Raw genomic sequence first — 22236 nt, 5'->3', positions numbered from 1 at the left:
AAGCCCACCACCAAGTGTTCAAAACTAATATGCCAACCTAACCAATAATATAGCACCATCATAATGGCTCCTACACTTTTTTTTTTTTTTTACTTTTTTTTAAGCCAGTATTGAACCCAACAGTCTTTATGATCCAATTTAAGCTTTGAATTTATGCTTTGAAAGATGCAGCAGCTGACTTCTTGGCTGGTTTCTTCTTGGGCTTCAGCATCTTGGCCTTGATAGTAGGGTCGTGCTGGAGAATTGCACGGCGCCTGGCTGTCTTGGCATAGGGGTTCAGTTTCCACATGATTCTTGCATTCTTCAGAGGGTTCTTCTTCAGAATTCTGCGGACGATCTTCTTATTTGGTGCACAAAGTGCTTTCTGGATCTCCTCACTCTTCAGAATCCTGCTCAGGTCAGTGTTGGTCATCTTATGCATGGGGAGATTGTAATCCACCTTCAGGGAGGCAGCTTTGCGCCCAGTTCCATACAGCTCATCTAGTTTACGGAAAGCACTTTCTGTCCAGATGCAGAAGCGGCCCACATGTCCACCAGGTGCGAGCCTCAGGAGGTTCAGTTTGTTCACATTCTGAAGGTTCATCCCAGGGATATTTCTGAATGCTTTGGTGACACCGGCATCTTGGTTATAGATGATGCATGGTCCTCTGCGCTGGACTCTCCTGCGATTCCTCATTTTACCCTTACCGGCACGCATTCGCTGGGAGGCGTACACCCTCTTGATGTCATTCCAGGCCTTCAGCTTTTTAAGCAGAAGAACTGCATCCTTGGTCTTCTTGTACCCTTCAACTTTGTCATCAACCACTAGTGGGACCTCAGGGATCTCTTCAATACGGTGTCCCTTGGCCATCACCAGGGCAGGCAGGGCAGAGGCTGCCAGAGCAGAGCAGATGGCGTAGCACTTCTGGGTTGTGTTGATCCTGCGGTGCCAACGACGCCATGTCTTAGTGGGGGCAAACATGCGGCCTCCACGACACATATTTCCAAAGGCTCCCTGGCCAGAACGGTGGGTTCCGCCACCCCTCACACGAGGAATACGGGCCACAGCTCTTCCTGTACCCCAGGACTCAGCACTGGTCTGGTGACCTGCCAGCTCACTGACAGCATAGGGCTGACGGTTATTTTTGCGCATGTTAGTGTGCACAAAATTCACGATGTCAGGGCGAATTGGAGCTTTGAACACCGCTGGCATGAGAATACATTCTTGCCTGAAGTTTCTCCTTTCTCGGAATAAACCGAGATCATCGGTCTGGCACAAGCCATTTTGGGTAGTTATTTTATGGCTCGCTGGGAACCACACTCCTCACGCTATGACGGCCACAGTAACAGTAACACAGTAGGCCTAACACATTTCTGTATCTGTCAGTCATTGTCCCTTTTATGCCCATATATGGATATCCCTGATGTCATATCATATATGCCCATATTTGAGCCTGATGCCATGTGAGACACATTGAGGTACCGGTTTGACCTGGAGTAGGCCTACTGCTTGATTCTTTGGCCCTCACTGATAGTGAGTGATAATGTCTAGTGCGTGGTAATCTAATTACTTTGGAAGGGGAAATATAAAGCATAGGCCAAAAACATTCCATAGGCCTGTAGTATATTTAAATTTGAAGTATGATCTAATGATATAAATTCTGATAGGATGGGAATCAACCATAGAGTATAGTCAACTATGCGAACCACTTTACTACGTCATTATTACGCGTTCGATTGCTGTCGTCTTCTGGACTATACCAACAATATTGACTGGAGGAGACATTGGAGTCATCTGCGTCATTACTTCTATTATAAAATGATATAATGCAAACGATTTTAAATCCGTAGTAGTAATTTTATAAATAAATCTTCAGGATACTCGCCGCCGATGCCCGAACAAGTTGAAAAGGTTTCTTTTTTGTTGAAGTACACAACAACCCTACGGTATTTCCAGAAATGGTTCTTTCCAGGAATGGTGGTCTTTCAGCGTGGTGAAGAGGAGCCCAATGTTGATTATAAACATTGACAAATTCTACATTTAAATCATTTTTCAGGTTTACAGCAGCTAATAGTTTGTGTCGCGACGAGGTTCTTTATTGATAACATCCAACAAAGCCATCAGCAATCTCGTTAAACTATGGTAAGTGTACTTTGTTGTTGCGTGCGCCTTTTAAAGACCTAATCAACTAGCCAACGATAGCTAACATACAGTACATACAGTAGCTTGTTTTCTGACTAGAGAAGATCTTTACCAAACCAGACATTATCACCAACTGACTGCGCCTGCTCTAGCCTTAGATCAAGACTCTCGTAGATGTATTTTATGTCAACATCGATAAAATACAGTCGTACTCTTGATCTAAAGCTAATGCTGTAGGGACTGAGGGAACGTATTGGGGCTAAGGCTATGCTAGCCCCTTTCGGCAGCTTGAATCAAATTGGGCACGCAGGGGTGAGGTGGGTTCGGGGAGTGAGGCCAAGTAGTAGCCTGACCAGTTTGTTTTGGGAAGTCTGGAGCCTTGTTTTAAGGGCCTTAGAGGTGCTGTCGAAGAAACCTCCTCGAGGGCTCCGGTTGCTGGTCTTCAAGGTGTTTTTGTTGGTGGTCACAGGGAAATGTTTGCCTGTACAGGCACAGGTTTTCTAGCTATGGGTGAGTGGGCACCTCGGTGTTAAATTGCCTCATTACAAAATGTAAATAATGAGTGTATGTATGTATGTATGTATGTATACAACATGCTTAGGATCAGATATTTGTTCTACAATTGCTACAAAAAACCTGTATATCCAGTCAATTTGGGGCATAAGAAATAAGTTGACGGATAAGACTCACAATGATGTACTGTGCATGTTCACATCATGGATATTTTTATTTTACATTACACAAATATTTTTTTATATATATATTTTTTTTAACTTTTTGGGCAAAATAGCCAATTGCAATTTGACATCAAGGTGCCCAGATGCTCCTATTGCCCGCCTAGCCTGTATCCATGCCATGCCAATAGCATCGTACACAAATCAGACATTTCCTTGTGCTATGATTTAGGAGATATGATTATTTATTTATATAATATTTATAATTCATAGTGGTTTTTTTGTGCAAGAAATTTCAATCGTCATAAAAAGAATCACAATGGCATAATACATACTAATGCAATAATATATCATTTAGTAAATGTGTTTTCTAATTTCATCCCATCCAAAATGGAGTATCAATCAATGCATGTCATTTTACTACCACATTATGATGCTGTCATAATGCAACAGTCCTGATCCATGGTCATGGTCTCTTCCTCCAGCCTCACAAAAAGAAGAGGCACTTCATAGACAAGAAGAATGCGGTGAACTTCCATCTGGTCCATAGGAGTCAGAGGGATCCGCTGGTTGCAGACGAGACCGCACCCCAGCGTGTCCTCCTGCCAACCAATCCGGTGAGAAGATTTGGCCTACTGCAGTAGTTCCCAAGTAACCTTTTCTGAATCAGGCCCACTTGAAAGTCTCAAAGATAAATAAACTATTTTCCAAGGCCAGCAGTACCTAAATGGTAAATGGTGCCTTTATCCAAGGCGCTTTACATAGATTGTGCATTACATTCACCCAAGGCAAGGCACCAACCAGCACATCCGGAGCAATTCAGTGTCTTGCTCAATGACACTTCGACACACTAACTCTGGGGGAGCCCAGGTTCGAACTGGCAACCTTGCGGTTACCACCCAGTCACTCTACCCCTGAGCCACCGCTGCCCCTCACCAATACTGTTGTGCTCCTTTCTCCTGTTTGTTTACTAGTCGGCCCTTCCATCAATTAATCAATCTGACACTGCCTTTCAGCCTATCAGCTGTGGTCAAATGACATTTGACCACAGCTGACAGGCTGAAAGGCAGTGTCAGATTGATTAATTGAATACTTCATTAGTCTGAATTCTGAAATGTTAACGGCAAGATGTTAAGGCTATATATTAAAAAATAATAATAATTTAAAGGTTTTCAGAAAACATGGTAATATTGGCAGTGTGACGTGTGATTTTCCTGAATTTCTCAGGTGGATACAGAGAAGCGAATCGAGGAGCAGAGGGAATTCGGGGTGTTCTTTGACGATGATTACAACTACCTGCAGCACCTGAAGGAGCCCGCCAGACTGGTGCCAGAGCTGGTGCCGACCTATCCCTCTCACCTGGACACGAAGCTTGTTGACCTCCGAGATGAAGGAGAGGAGGAGGAGGAGGAAGAAGAAGAGGGGGAAATGGACCAGGCCATCTCTGTATGTTCTGGAACTATTGGTTAACTTATTAGCTATAGCATTTGCTTAAATGACTGTTGATTACGCAGACAATGATAGCAGTGCCTCTGCCGAATAAAGGCACGAAATCAGTATTGTGATGAGCCGCATTAGCTTGTTTTTTTTACTTGGACGTGATTTTTATTGTGTTTTGTAACAAACAGGTACCGGTACATACTCTGAACCTCCCTTCGTCAGTGTTTGCTTCAGAGTTTGAAGAGGCTGTGGGACTTCTGAACAAAGCTGCTCCCATTTCAGGTAAGCAGCGAACCCTCTAGATACTCTAGCCTGAGGCCGATTCTACAAGTGTCTTCTAAATTTCTGTGTAACAATTTTCTGAAAAACCTATATTGCTATATCAGTTGGGCTCAAACCTTTTCATGTCAAGGACCCCCAAAATTATATGCAATTGGCCGCCAACTGACCCAACTCGAAATATTTAGTTCCAGGGACTCCCAGATGCAAAGATTTGAGTAAAACATGTTCGCTTTAAAATATCATATTCAAAGTGACGTGCTATGAGCTTGTATATCTGATATTTTTATGGTATAGGGTTCAAGTCATATAAAGGAGAATTACGCAAAGATTAAGAATTTGTCTGTGAAATCAAGAGTGTTTGTTGGTAAACTGTGATAACTCCAATTTGGAGTTATTTTTCTGGGGCATAAACTGTGACATTTTCCCTTTTGAGTTGTGATTAATCTTGATTGTCAATGTCTCTCTCAATAGTGGAAACCTCATACTTTTCAGATTCCAATTAAAAAATCAAAAGTAGCAGATCTAATGTACAAGCTCAAAACGCTCAAAAGCTTATGGATCTGCTACTTTTTATACTTTTGTGTGATGCTGTAGTAGTGTAGTATGATCACATGAAGCATTAATCTAAGAAAAAAAACCACAAAAAATTAGAATATGGAGATAAGGGGTTTCTGCCCGACAGCAGCGAAATGACAAAACAAACATTGTCGTTTGTTTGTTTGTTTGGACGACAACCTGAAGGGGTTGTCGTCCTTCAGGAAGTGTTAACACCCGTCCATGTGTGTCCTTGTAGGGCCCAGATTGGACATGGACCCTGACATCGTAGCAGGTCTCGATGAGGACTTTGACTATGATGACCCAAACAACGTACTGGACGATGACTTCATCATCAAGGCCAATGATGTAAATGGGGCTTTGAAGGAGTAAGAACCTTTTTTTTCCCATTACGCCCATTGAACCTGCCCGTGTCGAGAGAATCCACTAACTACATCTTCTGTGAAAAAAAATAACTTTGTTCGCTGTTTGCTGTAGTATGTTTAACCTGTGTTCAGAATGGTTTCTCAGTTGGGCTGTCCTTAGCTATGGGCACCTGGCAGCATTAGAGCTAGCATTGCAGGTTTCCCCCTTACTCTAGTCGTTTGTTACTAACCATGTGAACCCTATCGTCCCTATTCTGGGGGGAGAACATTCGGTGAAAGTTGCAGATCTTCAAGCTCACAATGCATCACTACGTGCTCTGAGCTTGTAGATCGACTATTTTCGGGGGAGGGATTTGGTGTAGCGGGGGAAATGTGTATTTTTGCCCATTATTCAGCTGTTAAGAAATACCCAGAATAGGGATGCTAGGGTTCATGTGGTTAACACCTAGAACGCCCGGGGGTATTTGTAACCATAAAATCAGGACGCCCAGTGATTTTCTTTCCTTTAGTGCCTATTTCAAGGATGCTCCGCGCCATTTTGGAAGTGGCTTGAAGTAGCTAGATGTAGCCAAAACACCCCCGAGGGGATCGACAACAACGGGAAGTATGATTACTTCTAACGTGACAAGCGACGGGACCGCGATGGGTGTCCTAATCTTTGGTTAGAATTGGACGGATTGATTTAGATCAACAGTTATTCAGTTATTTTTCCTCTCATCCACTAAAATGGAGGGGTCCACTTTGGATGACGTCCCAACTGGAAATGACATCGAATGTTGCTCAATCGACGCTCCCAGCCTGCGGAGCGGTGCGCTCTGTTATGATATATATCATTAATGTTCCGTCCTGTGATTAATCTCCATCCTGGGCGACGAGCGGGATTATTCGATAGGACGGAGACCTCCGTTTCAGAGTGTTAAGTACCGTACAGACCTTGATAATAGATATTCCATGACATACCTGGTTCATAACAACTCCCATCCGTGTGTATAATGATTTGCAGAGGGGATGGCGGCGACGACGATGAGTGGGAGGACACGGATGAGGAGGGTGACTTCGGCTCGGAGGGGGCTCTGTCGGGGGATGAGGAAGGGCTTGGCAGAGAGTTCATGTTCATGGACGAGGAGACCAAGAGTCGCTTCACAGAGTACTCCATGTCCTCCTCTGTCATGAGGAGGAACGAACAGCTCACACTGCTAGACGACCGCTTCGAAAAGGTAACTTCAGCTCAGCATCTAATCACTTAAACCCTGGCCTACAGTATATATGTTGTTGACTGCATTCCCATAGAGGTCTTTACTTGGTCCTCTCCTACACTAAATCTACTCCAACAACAGCCTATGTATGTATCCTTTTGAGCTTATAGATCGGCTATTTTCACCGCTTGTTTCAGAATTTTCCAGTATTAGGCCAAGCTCGGAAAAGCACAATGTTCATGTGGTTTAAGGGTTTATTATTATATGTGGAAATGGAAGAAGTGGAAGTGTCAATCTCATAAATTCTGTATATCATCCATTCATTACCACTCTCCGAAATTTGGATCAGCATCTTACCAAAAAATCTGTTACTGGCCGCCTGGCCGGACTCTACTCTAAACCAATGTGTTTGTGTTGTCAAAGTTTTATGAGCAGTTTGATGATGATGAGATTGGAGCGCTGGACAATGCTGAACTGGAAGGCTACATCAACCCGGACAGCATGCGCTTAGATGAGATCATCAAGGACTACTTCACACAGAAAGAGAAAGAGTGAGTTCATGTGATCATTTATCATTTCATTGTTTGAAAAAACATTTAGATTTGGCCGTTAATAATATGGATAACTGTGGCACTACTTCCATAAAATTGGGATATTTTGCCAAAGCGTAATCGATGTAGAAAGGTTTTTTGCACCTGCACCCACTTGTAACCGCAGTGTTTAAACCAACCCTTAACACATTCCATCTGTAGGATGTCTAGAAACGTCATAGGGAATCTAATCGACGGATGCATAGGACGTGTGTACACGTCCTAGCGCATCCTCAATGATATCAGGCGAAAGAATAACATTCTGAATTTTTTTCCTTTTTTATTTTTGAGTGAGACTCTCTAAGGCCACCGTACGCTTCGCTCTTCGTTCATATTAGCGTCTCGTTCACTTAGCTGTTAGCGCGGCAGAAATAATGCCTCGTCTCCTAATCCAGGGCGCTCTCCGTGGCTCTTTCCGGCACCCCAGAGCTCCTATTTTGAATGAATCCGGGGATGATTGTGTTAAGCAGTACTTTTAAACCCATACCACCACGGTGCATCTGGTTTGGCCGACCGTCTTTTTCGTGAAATGTAATCTTTGTCGAACATCTCTTTTTAAATGTAATCTTTTTCATGTACATTTGAATGTAAACCCCAACAAATGTCCAACTGCACAGCAATGGCAAAAAAGGGAATTGGAAAGACACTTTCTGACGAACCACAAATCATTTAACAATACCTTCCCAACTGACACAGTGAAATGAGAAAAAGAAAGTGGAAGGAACTGAAATCTCAACCAGCAATATAAAAAGCAGGTAGTTTAAATGACGGCAGACACTATTTCATTCTCCTTGTGTGTACACGAGGTGTTGCTCACTGTTTTACCACTGAAACGACACGCAGGTGATAAGGTTCCTTCCTTCTTCATAATAGCCTCGTTTAATACTCGTGTCCATAACGGCGAACTTTGTCCAAGTCATGGAGGGCCAGGTGCACAAAGCTCTGATTCCCCTGTTTCGCCAGTCGCCACTGTCATTGCATTACTCAATAGCAAGTACTGTGCAGGAAAATACTGAATATGAAGGATATAATGGATGTTGCCATGAAGATTTGTGTTCCATTTGTGCACACATGTCTTTGTTTTCTCACATGAAGGCTATCAATCAGTCCCAATAAACAGATGGTCATCTGTTTACATTCTGTTCACCTTGTGGTGAACAGAATAGAATAGCAACCAGCAGCATGTACCAACATCACTGGAATGTTTGGTAGTCGTAGATCTCGCCAGTTCGGAACCAAATCTTGTGTCTAAAAAGGTTGCCTGAAAAGTATGCTTTAACTCGACTCTGTCCTCGAGTCTATAGGATGTGTGAACAATGAAGTAAAACTGATATGATTACACAGCCTTCTGGGGAATGGAGCCTGTAGTTTTGAACAGTGAATAATAAGTAATTGATGGAGATGATGTTTGTGCTTTAGCTTCCAGCGGCCTGATGACCTGGGACCTAGAGGACTTGCTGTGGTGAACGAGGACGAGGAAGATGATGAAGAGGAACAGGAGACATTGGTCATTGAAGAGTCAACAGAGAAGTGGGACTGTGAAACCATCATCAGTGAGTGGGAATTTACCAACATTCCTCAGGGCGCCTGTCTACTAAATGTTTTTGCTGTAGATATTCAGAATATTGTATTGTTTTTTCTCAGGGAGTTTTCTGATGTCGAGAGTTGTCAAAGAGGCGGTTTTGATACTCAATCATTACTGGCCGAAATCAGGAACAGGTTTTGCTCAAAGTAATTTTGCTTTCATCATATCATATTTTATTTTTTCCTAGGTACATATTCAAACTTATACAACCGACCCAAAATCATTCAAGATCCACCAAAGGTATGTCATGAGTATTTTGCTTTTTCTGTCTTCATGTTGGAGTTGCTTTCTATGTGCATCTGTTATGCCAGCTTCTCAGCTTTCAGGCCACACATTTTAAAATGAGCCCTGCCTCTGCTGTGTGTTCATGCCCCAGCTTAAGCCCATCCGAGTATCCAACAGAACGGGCATTCCCCTGGATGTCCTACCCACCAGAGGCCTGACTGCCAAGCAGGCTGAGCGCATGGAGCGGATCAATGACTCGGACCTTCCGCGTGTTTGCACCCAGCCACGCAGCAAGGAGGAGAGTAAGGACGACAAGAGAGCCAGGAAACAGGCCATCAAAGGAGAGCGCAAGGTGTGTTTGAGCAAAGATATTGAGGAGTGACATTTCTGACTTGGGAGGACAGATTTAGGTCTAATCTGGGCGGGGCAACATAAGTCATATTTGAATGTAGGAGCGCTTTACATTAAAAACATGACATAAATTGCCATATTGTCTCAACAGGAGAGGAGAACGGAGAAGAAAGCCAACCAGGTGGCATTCAAAGAAGAGAAAGTCCGACAAGAGAAACAGATGTGTAACCTGCGATCAAACGTTCAGGGCCTGAAGCTCTCCTAGCTGGCTGGATGAGAAGCTGGAAGTGCTTTTCTTAACAATGAATGACTTTGTTTCTCTCCCGTTAATGGAATTATCCACGCAGAGACTGGAACCTCAAAGATCAGGACTAAAGGGATGTGCTTCATTAGGTGATCGGAGAGTTCCATTTTTCTGATAACCACAATCACAGAAGATTGTGTGACGGAGTTTCAAAATGGTCATCACAGTATACATGGAAGTGCTATCCAAAACAGTGGTTTCATTCTTATTGAAGATCATGAAAATAAATATATCTTACTATTATGTCCCTGTATCGCGCTTTATCATTTTGTGACTCCTGTTTATTTCAGCATATTTCTTTCCATGACCTGCTCTGTCAATTCTTTCTTGATTCCAACCCATGTCATACACAGGATGATTTCCCCCCTCCCCCTACATAAACGCTTAATGTCCCCATTGCCTTGACTAATGACTAGTTCATGCCAACCACTGTCTATGGGCAAAAGCAACCGTTGCTCAAACCACTTGTAACTTTTATTGAAATCCAATAAAACTACAAGGAAAGCAATCGTCAAGATTTTGAAAGACAGCATACTGGTTTGTTTTTTTAATATTCTTTTATATTCTTATTCTGGTATGCGCTTGGACTAATGGGAACATATAAAGGTAGAATTTAAGTTGGGGAACTTTATGATATGGCATTTTGCTCAGCTGTGCAGTTGTTGCCAATGGCGACCATTAGTCCAGGCAAGTGTTGTATACTGCAAAATAAAAGCTGTATAAAGACAATATTTCATAACTTTGCTTTATTGTTCACCTTGAACCATTGTAAAATAAAAATGAGCAATTTTAATCGGTAATTAACTCCCACTGATTAAAAAAAAAGCTCAAACAACATACAATAAATACATATTTACATTGCGGTCTGCTGTGCAGGTTGGCATGTTACAGTACTTTTGGCACAGCCACATTATAAAGTACTTCCGTTATTTAAACCAAGATGTACACAGAAGCACACAGCATCTTATGTAAATCTGACCAGAGCTGAAGAGAGTTCCTTTTTGTTGCAAGTCCTTGTCTCCAGTTAACGAGAGAGGAAGGGGTTTGATGCTGAGGTTAAGACCAACTGGAAAAATACAGTCGCTTGGAGGCATTTTGTTTGACTCTGCGCCACAGATAAATAGTGGAAAATAGCAGATCTACAAGCTCAACCCCTCACAATGCAAGCTTGTATATCGTCCATTTAAAAAAAAAAAAAAAGAATTATGGTCCCGACCCGACCAATAGGTTGAGAATCACTGAACTACAGCTCTATCCCCCTTCACCCTTTCAGAAAGGAGCGTTTTGCTCCTCTTGTGCTATGATCAAATGAAGATGATCAAATGAAGAGTAGGCTACTTATGAGTCATTTAGTGTAGCAGCTCCTCTTGTGCTATGATCAAATGAAGATGATGATCAAATGAAGAGTAGGCTACTTATGAGTCATTTAGTGTAGCAGCTCCTCTTGTGCTATGATCAAATGAAGAGTAGGCTACTTATGAGTCATTTAGTGTAGCAGCTCCTCTTGTGCTATGATCAAATGAAGAGTAGGCTACTTATGAGTCATTTAGTGTAGCAGCTCCTCTTGTGCTATGATCAAATGAAGAGTAGGCTACGTATGAGTCATTTAGTGTAGCAGGGCATTGCAAAACCAAGTACCCAATCCTGAATGGATTAAATATCAACATGGTCTATTGTAGCATTTAACAACATCCCCATGGCCCATATCCACCACATCCACCTCCAGTCTGTGTGGTCGGTCATAGCCAGAAGAACATTCCTCCTCTGGATCCAATGTAACAGATGCCGTTTCCACCGAGTCCTCCTCAGAGCAAAGTTCTGACTCGTAGGTGTCCTTAGACTTGTGTTGGTTACTGCTCTCTGAAAGCCTGTCTTCCGTGTACGCAGAGCCAATGGATTTTGGAGAAGACGGATCAGACCTGGAGCAGTAGGTTTGAGACTCGTTGCGATCCGTCTCCTCTGCAGTGACAACCATCAGGCTGCTGTCAGACTTGTTAAAGTCTGGCTCCGTAAAGCTGATAGTGGAAACACTCTCATAGGGGATGTTCATTACGTTCCCGTATTTACTTGAGTCCATTGGCATCTTCTGTGCAACAGAATGAAACGGATATTAATATCATAATGAAACCAATCTGGTTACCCATTGACAAAACAAAGGAAAAAACAGCACCCTCTTTTCTTTTGACGTTAGTCAAAGGAGAGAGAGACAACAAGGTAAGAGAGAAGGTAACAACAAGGTAATACAAGTGACTTGCAAATGTTTAATTTGATGACTTACCAAAGCCTTTGGTAGACTAGAAGGAATCATTTTCCATGCCTTTGCCATGACATTAAATAATATCACCACACACACTCCAATTACAAAGACTGTTAGCACAACCACCACAAATATGATATGATTGCCAGTGTCTGCAACGAAAAACAAAAATCATACAATTTAATTTCTATAGTTCCAGATTTGTCAGATTTAAAATAAATATCCTAAACTTTAACATTAACAATCTACTTGAGATGTTTAGTTAGATAAGTTACTTTTCTTGTGTTTTAGGGAAAATAATAATAATTGACATGTTGTACTGTGAGACACGTACTCATTTAACTCCTTTAACCTTTTTTGGGTCAGGTCCACTTGAAAACCTCAAAAGCGTTCACGGCCCACCCATCTGACCATTTAACATGGCAGCCGAATAGCATGCATTCTTAGAGCATGTTTATTTGAATGATTTTTTTTTCTTTTTTCCGCGCAATAAAAAAATACAAAAGGTAACATCATTAAAAGAGAAAAATAAGTGCACTTGAGAAACTCATGAAGGGCTTATACATGGTTCTCACCTAAGATAATAAACAAATAGTAAGTTAGACAAAGTACTCAAACATAATATAAGGTATGACAAACAACAAATACAAATACAACGACAAATACACTTGTGTGCAATTGAATGTGTGGGTGCGTGAGTAATGATGAGTAGTGATGATCAAAGTAGTACTTTAAGTTCTTATTTATCAGTATCACAATGAAAACGCATTTTTGAATTTTTCTAAGGAAGAAAATACCATCTTATTTGTTTTGGCATAAATTGTTTTAGTTCTATATTAATGTTATATAATTTTTTTTTTTTAAGTATTTCTTTGCCAATTATTTTGGGGCCCACTTGTTGGAGGAATCAAATGCTATCCTAATGTACAGTGAAAAGGACATTTCCCAATTCATCATCGGTTCATACCTTGTACAGTGTCCTTATCAGTAGCACAGATGGGGTCAGTCTTTTTGAAGGGAACTTCATAGTTTGATCCTTTCATCCATCCTTCTAACGTAATGCAGTACTTCTCCATCTCTGGACAATTGAAGCTATATGTGCAGATTTCGTTGGGGCACTCCATCGGATCTGAAGCCTCGGATCTGAAGATCTTCTAAACGTCATTAACATATATTTTTATGCAAAAATGTCCCTTTAAACATTAAACGTTAAACATCCATTAAAAAAATAAAAAAGTTACCTGTTGTCCATCATTTAACAGGTGAACAGTGAATACAAATTCACGAGCACTGTAAGCCTGCTTGAGTTTCATAGTTTTCATAGTTTCATAGTAGTGATGGGGGTTGTCAAACCTCACTGTGGCATCCAATCCCTTCATAGATAGATTCACAGGAGGGAAGTCTAATTCACCTGCAATCAAAGTAACATTGTCAGTCTGTTTCAAAACATACAGTGTGAAGCAATGAATGAATTGAATACACAGGAACCCAATGGAAACAAGCCATAGTGCTTTTTTGGGTTCAATTATTTTAGCATTGTATTTGTATTAAACTGTACGCTTTTATTTTAATTTTTTGCAAACTGTTTAATAAAGTACACACTATTCAAAAAAAGAAGAAAGAAAAGCAGTAGTGTCTGGTTAGATAGTAGACCAAAGATTCTTATGGTTACTTTAAGCAAACATATATTGTGTGCCCAGCTGAGAACTGGTATCCTGCCTCTGGCTATTGAGGTAGGGCGGTTTTCAGCGGTCCCAGAAGAGAATAGATTATGCATTGTATGTGACCTAAATGATGTGGAAAATGAATTTCATTTTATGTTTTATTGTACCCTGTATGATGATTTGAGGGTTCCACTGTTTGAGGTAATGCAACAAAGAAATCCTGATCTATTCTGGGAAGATGATGGACAGAAGTTAGACTGGTTATTTAATTATGAAGTATTTAGGACAGCCCAGTTTGTTTCTAGAGCCTGGAGTAGAAGGCAATCCCAGCTCTTCAAGTAGGTACATGTGTCTCCTGTCACAGGCCTAATGGTGTATTTTATGTTATATGTTATGTAATCTGCTCGTAAGGATCTGGAGTGTCAGTTTGGTATTCAATTGATCATTGTTTGCAAACCGTCATGTCGGTTTATTGTAATTGTTCATGTAAACTGTAAAAAGTGTCCTGTAAGTCCATATGGGCTGGGCTTCTTCGGAAGCATGACACTTAAATAAAGAATCAATCAATCAATCATATACTGTAGTATATTACTTACATTGTTTAAAAGCTGGCTTCAATTCATTAAATGTGAATGTGGATTCAACCATTTTGGATTTATGTTTCCCCTCTGCGGCAGATACAGTCACAGACTGGAAAGCAGAGAAACGTTTTTCAGATTCCCATACGAACGAGGTGAGGTCATACAAGCGATGCTTGTCGGTTACAGACACACTGACGGACCTTGGAAAAAACACAATAAATTGAACTGAAACAAAGGAATACCAGTATGCTGTACATGTCAGTTACAATGTATGATTTATATAAAAACGTAATTTAGGAGAATTGACTCAAATATACATGTGTTTTATTAGTGGTGGCAAGATTTTCAATAGTAACACTGCACTCTTATTGGTTAAGCTTGGGTGATGTCCGTCACCATGTCCCACCAAATATTGTGATATAGTGAGTGTTTAGCAGGGTTTTAAGTATTTGGCAGCATGAAGCCAAAACATCTATGTATCGCTAAATACTGGAGGTCCACTACATCAGTGGTTCCCAAACGTTTTAGCTCAAGACCCAAAAGAGAAATTAGACGTTTGCCCGGGACCCCAACTAGTGAAAATAACAGATCTGTATACCTGCTATTTTCAGTACTTCCTAAACATTATTTTCTAATTTACGGAATGTCTTTGATTTTTTTTTAATATTCATGAAATTACTTTGAAATAATTAAAATCAAAATGTTTGGGAACCAGTGCTCTACATGTACTATGATTGCTGGGATACAAATCTCATTACAATAGTCATAATACAATATTAAAGTTACCCAGCATCACTGGCACTGATGTTTAACTTGAAGCTAGTCTTTGGATGCGGCCTGCTGTAGTTCCAGTAGACGGTTGTCTGGAAGTTGTGACAGCTCACTGTGACATTCTCTGGAGGTGGCACTACAGGAAGAAATGAAAAAGAGGAAAATGTAATTGGCTCAATTCTGTATTGCGTCAGTAAAAGTGGATGGATGATAGTGTAAAATACGTAGCACTACATTACACTCCAATCATTGCTACACTGAGAGTTTGTTCAGTAACAGGGGTCTCCCCATCTCTCCAGCTCTTATTAAACAGAAAATACATTTTCAAATTCAGGCTGCTTGGGTACGATAGAGCTAGCCATATTATGTCCCAGGTCCTAGCCCCTTTCGGGACCCTAGTTTACCTTTTCTGTATTTGGGACGTCGGTACCATCCCAAATACAGAAAATGTAAACCAGGGCCCCGAAAGGGGCTACACCAGGTCCATTCCACCACAGCAGCCTGAATAATACTAATAACCAGATACAGCCATATTCTACTGCTTTGTATAGTTTTGAGCCAACACAGTATTTCAGCATTGTTTGGAAATGCCAACTCTTTTCAAACTATTCAAATATAGGAATAGAAATTAGAATCTAAACTATCTTTGTCATGTCATGTAAATATTTAACTGAACTTGCATAGCAGCATAGGCACACCTATAGTTTTTATGACATCAGAGTCCACCTTTGGATCGTGACTATAAAGAAGATAATTTATCATACTTGTTCCAACTATCATGGACATGGCAAAGTACACACACACACACACACACACACACACACACACACACACACACACACACACACACGGAGTATAATTATTTACTTAATATGCCTAATGATTTAAGCTGACTAATGGACACAGTTAGCCTATATTTCATACAAGATAATAATTAGAAGTTGAATATCTGGTAGTGGAATGTATATCCTATACTTACCCAGGGAGAACGCACCTGCAACCAAAGCAAGAACTGATAATGAACCATGAATATCAAACACCATGGTTACGACGTCAATCAGTGGGTCAACTTTAATCCAAAAAAATGACCAAGAATTAAACCCAGGGTTATAGGGCCTATATATTCCAATTACCAGGCCGTTAAAACATCTTTAAAATCTTTGAAATAGACAAAAAGACATTCCCAGACCGAGGATTCTCGTCAGTCCCTCCCTCCACTTCCTTAAGCGTCTATTCTTATTGTCATACTTCTCAGGAATAGGCTAGCCTAGTAACTATAGTGAGTCACGTCCCGATTGCGACATTGTATGCTACCTCTAATGTGGGTAATTCACTGCTTGTTAGTTATCATAATCCAACCACCTGACAACTGAGACAAATTCGACACAGGTGAAACTATCTAGGTTAGAAACTCACCTGGCTGAGCAAATGACCGGGGTCTACTTTATATACTGTCTACTCCCACGGGATACTCTGCTCAGTTCAACACAAGCAAAAGGCGCCCCCTGCCGGTAACATGCAATATAGACACAAGCATGTGTATTGTAATAAATCACACCCGTGTGAAGCGAGGGGCGCTCTTATCATCGTACATCATCATGGATCATCTCATACTGGCCAATCAGAATGCCTGTTGCCTGTTGCCACAAATTTACGTCATATTTGGCGGACATTTTACCTAATTTCTCCTTTCATTGTCAATGGCAAATATTGAGACTGTAAAAAAAAGCTGTATTAGGCCTACTGTCACTTATGAAAAGCTGGGCCATTTGTAATTCTAAAATGTTTTAACAGTATTCCTAGCACAAATTTGTCACACGTAATTCATTTTGCTATTCAAAAATATATTTCCAGTCATCACTCATCTGATGATGAGTGATGACTTGTATTATGACTCAAAATATCTTCTTTTTTCCTCCAGAATCATGACAAATGGTATTGTAGTTTAAAATCTGTAATCACAGACAGATAGACAGACCTAAATCACTTTGCCATAAGAAAGAAAAAAAGAAAGAAAGAAAGAAAGAAAGAAAGAAAGAAAGAAAGACTGGTTTATCTTCACTTGGGCTGAGCATAAGGTATACTAAAAAGAGATAATGTATACAGGCATATACTGTTGTCGATATGTACAGAGTTTCAAAAGTAGAAGTAGGCCTAGGCTAATGTGAATCAATGTATACATACAGTAGTATATACAGGCATCCATATAAAAATCACACACGTGTGAAGTGAGGGGCGCTAATATATTAAAGTCTAACTCATGTTGATTAGGTGATGTAATGGTGATGTAAAACAAACGGTGCAAACACAAACATTAAACGCCATTAACAATAAAGTGACAATATGACGTAATGATGCACATTATGACATACATTTTCCCTTCATTGTCAATGGTGTTTACAAAACAAACATTGAACTAAAGACAAACATTAAACCTGTGTATAGGGGCTGACGCCCAAAAATGCAGCCTAGTGTCAGTGAGATGGGCATATGGGGTGGGCAACTTTGATGATGAAGGACACTATATTTCCACCATCACTCCAGAGGGTCACATTGCATATTGTTACTGAAGGACAGAAACCTCCAGAGGGTCACATTGCATATTGTTACTGAAGGACAGAAACCTCTCTGATCCGTTTTGAGCATCACTCCAGAGGGTCACATTGCATATTGTTACTGAAGGACAGAAACCTCCAGAGGGTCACATTGCATATTGTTACTGAAGGACAGAAACCTCCAGAGGGTCACATTGCATATTGTTACTGAAGGACAGAAACCTCTCTGATCACTCCAGAGGGTCACATTGCATATTGTTACTGAAGGACAGAAACCTCTCTGATCCGTTTTGAGCATCACTCCAGAGGGTCACATTGCATATTGTTACTGAAGGACAGAAACCTCTCTGATCCGTTTTGAGCATCACTCCAGAGGGTCACATTGCATATTGTTACTGAAGGACAGAAACCTCCAGAGGGTCACATTGCATATTGTTACTGAAGGACAGAAACCTCCAGAGGGTCACATTGCATATTGTTACTGAAGGACAGAAACCTCCAGAGGGTCACATTGCATATTGTTACTGAAGGACAGAAACCTCCAGAGGGTCACATTGCATATTGTTACTGAAGGACAGAAACCTCCAGAGGGTCACATTGCATATTGTTACTGAAGGACAGAAACCTCCAGAGGGTCACATTGCATATTGTTACTGAAGGACAGAAACCTCCAGAGGGTCACATTGCATATTGTTACTGAAGGACAGAAACCTCCAGAGGGTCACATTGCATATTGTTACTGAAGGACAGAAACCTCCAGAGGGTCACATTGCATATTGTTACTGAAGGACAGAAACCTCCAGAGGGTCACATTGCATATTGTTACTGAATGACAGAAACCTCCAGAGAGTCACATTGCATATTGTTACTGAAGGACAGAAACCTCCAGAGGGTCACATTGCATATTGTTACTGAAGGACAGAAACCTCCAGAGGGTCACATTGCATATTGTTACTGAAGGACAGAAACCTCCAGAGGGTCACATTGCATATTGTTACTGAAGGACAGAAACCTCCAGAGGGTCACATTGCATATTGTTACTGAATGACAGAAACCTCCAGAGGGTCACATTGCATATTGTTACTGAAGGACAGAAACCTCCAGAGGGTCACATTGCATATTGTTACTGAAGGACAGAAACCTCCAGAGGGTCACATTGCATATTGTTACTGAAGGACAGAAACCTCCAGAGGGTCACATTGCATATTGTTACTGAAGGACAGAAACCTCCAGAGGGTCACATTGCATATTGTTACTGAAGGACAGAAACCTCCAGAGGGTCACATTGCATATTGTTACTGAAGGACAGAAACCTCCAGAGGGTCACATTGCATATTGTTACTGAAGGACAGAAACCTCTCTGATCCGTTTTGAGCATGTAGATCTGCATCCCTTTTTTTTGTTGTTGCTATTTTTATTTTTTTTAAACATATGTTTATTGATTTTTCTTTACAACATAGTATTTTCAAAGCAATTATTCACATATATTTTTCCCCCCTGTTGTTGCTATTTTTAATTGGAATCGTGAAAAGTGGGACATATAAAAGACAATAACATTTTAGTTATTATTAAGCTATTAATATGATTGAAGTAATTAAAGCGGGTCATGTTTGTTGATTAGGCCTACTGTTGATGCAGTAATGGTCTTCTAAATATTCTTTAGGTATTAAAATATCTTAAAGGTCCTTAAATTGTGACTTTACTGTCATCTGGGGACCTCCACTAAAATAAACAACAACAACAACAACATGTGGGGACCCCCTTGGGGGAAGTTGGGGCTCCTGACCCGCAGGCTGAGAACCACTGCTGGAGGACATGTGTTGTTGGTTTTTCTACATCAGCGTTCAGAGCCATATTGCACGATCGAAAGAGCAGCTCTGGTATAGGCTACAGTTTTGTTTTTGTACTTATGCTGTACTTCCACCTGATGCTGATATCAGTGGTTCTTTGCATCATCCAGTCTATATAGTCTCGTGTTGCCAGACTCTTGCAATTTTCCAGACTCTTGCAATTTTCAAATCGGAGATTGTGATATAGTCGTCAGACGCGAGACTATGGTAAATGGTGCATTTATATAGCGCCTTTATCCAAGGCGCTTTACATAGATTGTGCATCAATTCACCAATTCACACACACATTTATACACCGAAGGCGGTGGAAACCATACAAGGCACCAACCAGCACATCAGGATCAATTAGGGGTTCAGTGTCTTGCTCAAGGACAAGGACACTTCAACACTAACTCTGGGGGAGCCCGGGTTCGAACTGGCAACCTTGCGGTTACCATCCAGCCACTCTACCCCTGAGCCACCGCCGCCACTGTCCAGTCTATGACTGTGTAGAAAAGTAGATCACAACCTTGCGTCACTCAATCTAGCACCAGTCTTAGTAGAAGGCATATTAACAGTAATACTGTCACGTGTCACACTGTGACACGTGAGTTTATAGATCGGCTGTTTTTTAATAAATGAAGTAGGCCTATAAAATAGGGTTAAAGTGGTTAAAGTTATATTTAGTAATTTAGCTGGAGACCTCCTGGAACCCACTCAAGGACACCTGGGGGTCCTCAGCCCCCACTTTGAGAACCACTGTCATATATGCAGACACTGCAGTGGCTCACATATCTGTCTATCAGTGTGCCACGTGAGGACTGGAGTAATTACAGTTACAGTCTGCACGCCTGGCCAAATAATCCCCATGCAGGGACAAATCCCAGTTTTCCCAGAGCACTGTGCAACCTGCAGGGCTGCGGTGAGACAGCTGTTGACAGCTGGATCACGGATATGGGCGACATTGGGCGTGTGTCACTGTCTGTCTGTCCATCGTGCTAAACATCTGGACTAAGGCTGCACGCCAAAATAGAGTAATTTTCTTAATTAAGATTGTGATGTGACTATGTTGTTATATCCATTGGTTTGACCTGCTTCAAAGTATCGGTATTATGATGCTTGCTTGACGAGATTCATATCATTCAACATGGCAAAACAGGCCATAGAGTTTTCTTTACTGTGGGGATTTGAAAATTTCAACACTTTTACTTCTACTTCAGTACATCTCAGAGGCAAATAAATATTGTATGTTTTACTCCACTACAATTACTACTATTTGAAAGATTTTTACTAGTTACTTTGCAGATTTTAATTATTATTACAGAACATACTTTAACCACTTCAGCCTTAAACTTTGGCTATTTGAAAATATATATTTGAAAATATTTTCTAAATATTTGAATACATTTTATACCTTGTGAAATGGGACATTCTGCATAATGCATACTTTTACCTTTGGTACTTTAAGTATATTTTGATGCAATACTTTTGTACTTTCGAGAGTGTTTCTGCATTGCTTGCAGTATTGGTACTTTTACTTACGTAAATAAATTGATTACTTTTTCCACCACTGAGTTTGAGCATCAGGATTGAACAGGGAGTACAGGTGGTGTCAGTGTAGAGAGCTGCTAGTGGTGCTGTCCATCAGCACCGTAAGTCCAGTATCCAGCACCAGTCTAATATGTCACTGAGCACTGCCACTGAAGCTCACATTCACCCATTCACACACATTCACACACCGATGCCGTAGGAAATCATCTGGAGCAATTAGGGGTTCAGAGTCTTGCTCAAGGACACTTCGACACTTAACTCTGGGGGAGCCCGGGTTTGAACTGGGAACCTTGCGGTTGCCATCCGGTCACTCTACCCCTGTCCCCTGAGCCACTGCCAGCTGATGGTGAGCTTCAATAGCACAATGGGGAAATGGTGCCATTGTCTCTTGACCTGTTTTGTCTGTAAGTAAACTGTAGGGGGTCTAATGTGCCATAAGTGAGAGCTGATATAAGCTTCGACTAGATGCTCGAAGCACCTGACTGAGTTCAACAGGGACCTGCTGTATATACTGTCCCCTTGGCCAGGGCTCATTTAAATGAATAAATAAACAAACAAATGAATGAATAAAAAAAGATAGAAAAGATAGGGGCGGGAACTATTATTAGACATCCTCATGTTGTAAACCCACAAAATGAATTAATGACAAATAACAAATGGACAAATTGTAGAAGTTTTTGTCTCGTTTAAATTCCTATTTAAAATCATTTTAGACACTTGTTTAAATAAATGTCGACAGTGCGTGAACATCTCCAGGTAGCCTATCTGATATGCTGTAGCATACAGTATGCTGTAGCACTATGCTGAAGAACAACAGAACATAATGTTGTAGTGATGATCCATGCAAGATTTAAATAAACAACACGAGGAAGATTGATCATGGGACAGTGTTGTCAATGTCAGCAATATTCTCATTTACAAGAAGTATTTGGTAGGTATGTAGGCCTAATGTATTATTGTGTTTGACTGAGACAGGCTTTGATCATGTATTTCGCTCACTGCACTCAGCCAGGGTAGACAGGATTGTTAATGTGGGTATTTATCAGTGACATCTGTAATGAAATATATAATTGTTGTATTTGTCGTGATTACTCAGGCATAAAACCAGTGTTAATCTATTTATTTATGCTGCTGAGGAGAGCTGAGATTAACCTTATTTGAACTAGCACCGTGTCACTTTTGCAAGGTCACGTTCTTCACTTGCTTTTTCCTTTCCTTTCCTTTTTTATTAGATGTTTTACTGTAGTTAAGGTCCTACTGTAAATAATTTGGCTTTGTAGGAAATGAATCATCAATCTGGGAAATGTTCATGACATTTAATCAAAGTTGTTAATACTAC

General features: G+C 40.9%; 3 protein-coding genes across 3 annotated transcripts; 1 reads left to right on the top strand and 2 right to left on the bottom strand.

The window, feature by feature from the left end:
• Positions 1 to 99: 99 nt before the first annotated feature.
• On the bottom strand, positions 100 to 1278 carry LOC306921679 (large ribosomal subunit protein uL4B-like). The gene is given in 2 exon segments (XM_079498923.1): positions 100 to 1195; positions 1198 to 1278. Coding segments are annotated over 2 exon segments (1110 nt in total). The 5' UTR covers positions 1264 to 1278; the 3' UTR covers positions 100 to 151.
• Positions 1279 to 1922: 644 nt separating this feature from the next.
• On the top strand, positions 1923 to 9934 carry ltv1 (LTV1 ribosome biogenesis factor). Its single transcript, XM_079499662.1, has 11 exons — positions 1923 to 2122; positions 3282 to 3413; positions 4024 to 4242; positions 4425 to 4518; positions 5312 to 5441; positions 6442 to 6655; positions 7058 to 7185; positions 8644 to 8777; positions 8997 to 9049; positions 9186 to 9386; positions 9537 to 9934. The coding sequence occupies exons 1-11, from the start codon at positions 2120 to 2122 to the stop codon at positions 9648 to 9650; spliced, it is 1422 nt and encodes a 473-aa protein (XP_079355788.1). The 5' UTR covers positions 1923 to 2119; the 3' UTR covers positions 9651 to 9934.
• Positions 9935 to 10420: 486 nt separating this feature from the next.
• LOC306921322 (interferon gamma receptor 1-like) lies at positions 10421 to 19371 on the bottom strand (the record flags this gene model as incomplete). Its single annotated transcript, XM_079498431.1, has 9 exons — positions 10421 to 11775; positions 11968 to 12098; positions 12914 to 13100; positions 13188 to 13357; positions 14207 to 14391; positions 14978 to 15098; positions 15942 to 15956; positions 16379 to 16401; positions 19304 to 19371. The coding sequence occupies 9 exons, from the start codon at positions 19369 to 19371 to the stop codon at positions 11350 to 11352; spliced, it is 1326 nt and encodes a 441-aa protein (XP_079354557.1). The 3' UTR covers positions 10421 to 11349.
• Between the last annotated feature and the right edge of the window lie 2865 nt (positions 19372 to 22236).

Source organism: Electrona antarctica (assembly GCF_951216825.1).
Source record: "Electrona antarctica genome assembly, chromosome: 4".
Lineage (NCBI taxonomy): Eukaryota > Metazoa > Chordata > Actinopteri > Myctophiformes > Myctophidae > Electrona > Electrona antarctica.
Note: the sequence above shows the minus strand (reverse complement) of the source record. Positions and strands in the feature narration are given on the sequence as shown.

Coding starts and splice junctions, on each gene's coding strand:
- ltv1 (XM_079499662.1), top strand. Junction 4,243..4,424: donor AAATGGACCAGGCCATCTCT/GTATGTTCTGGA, acceptor TGTAACAAACAG/GTACCGGTACATACTCTGAA. Junction 9,050..9,185: donor TCATTCAAGATCCACCAAAG/GTATGTCATGAG, acceptor TTCATGCCCCAG/CTTAAGCCCATCCGAGTATC.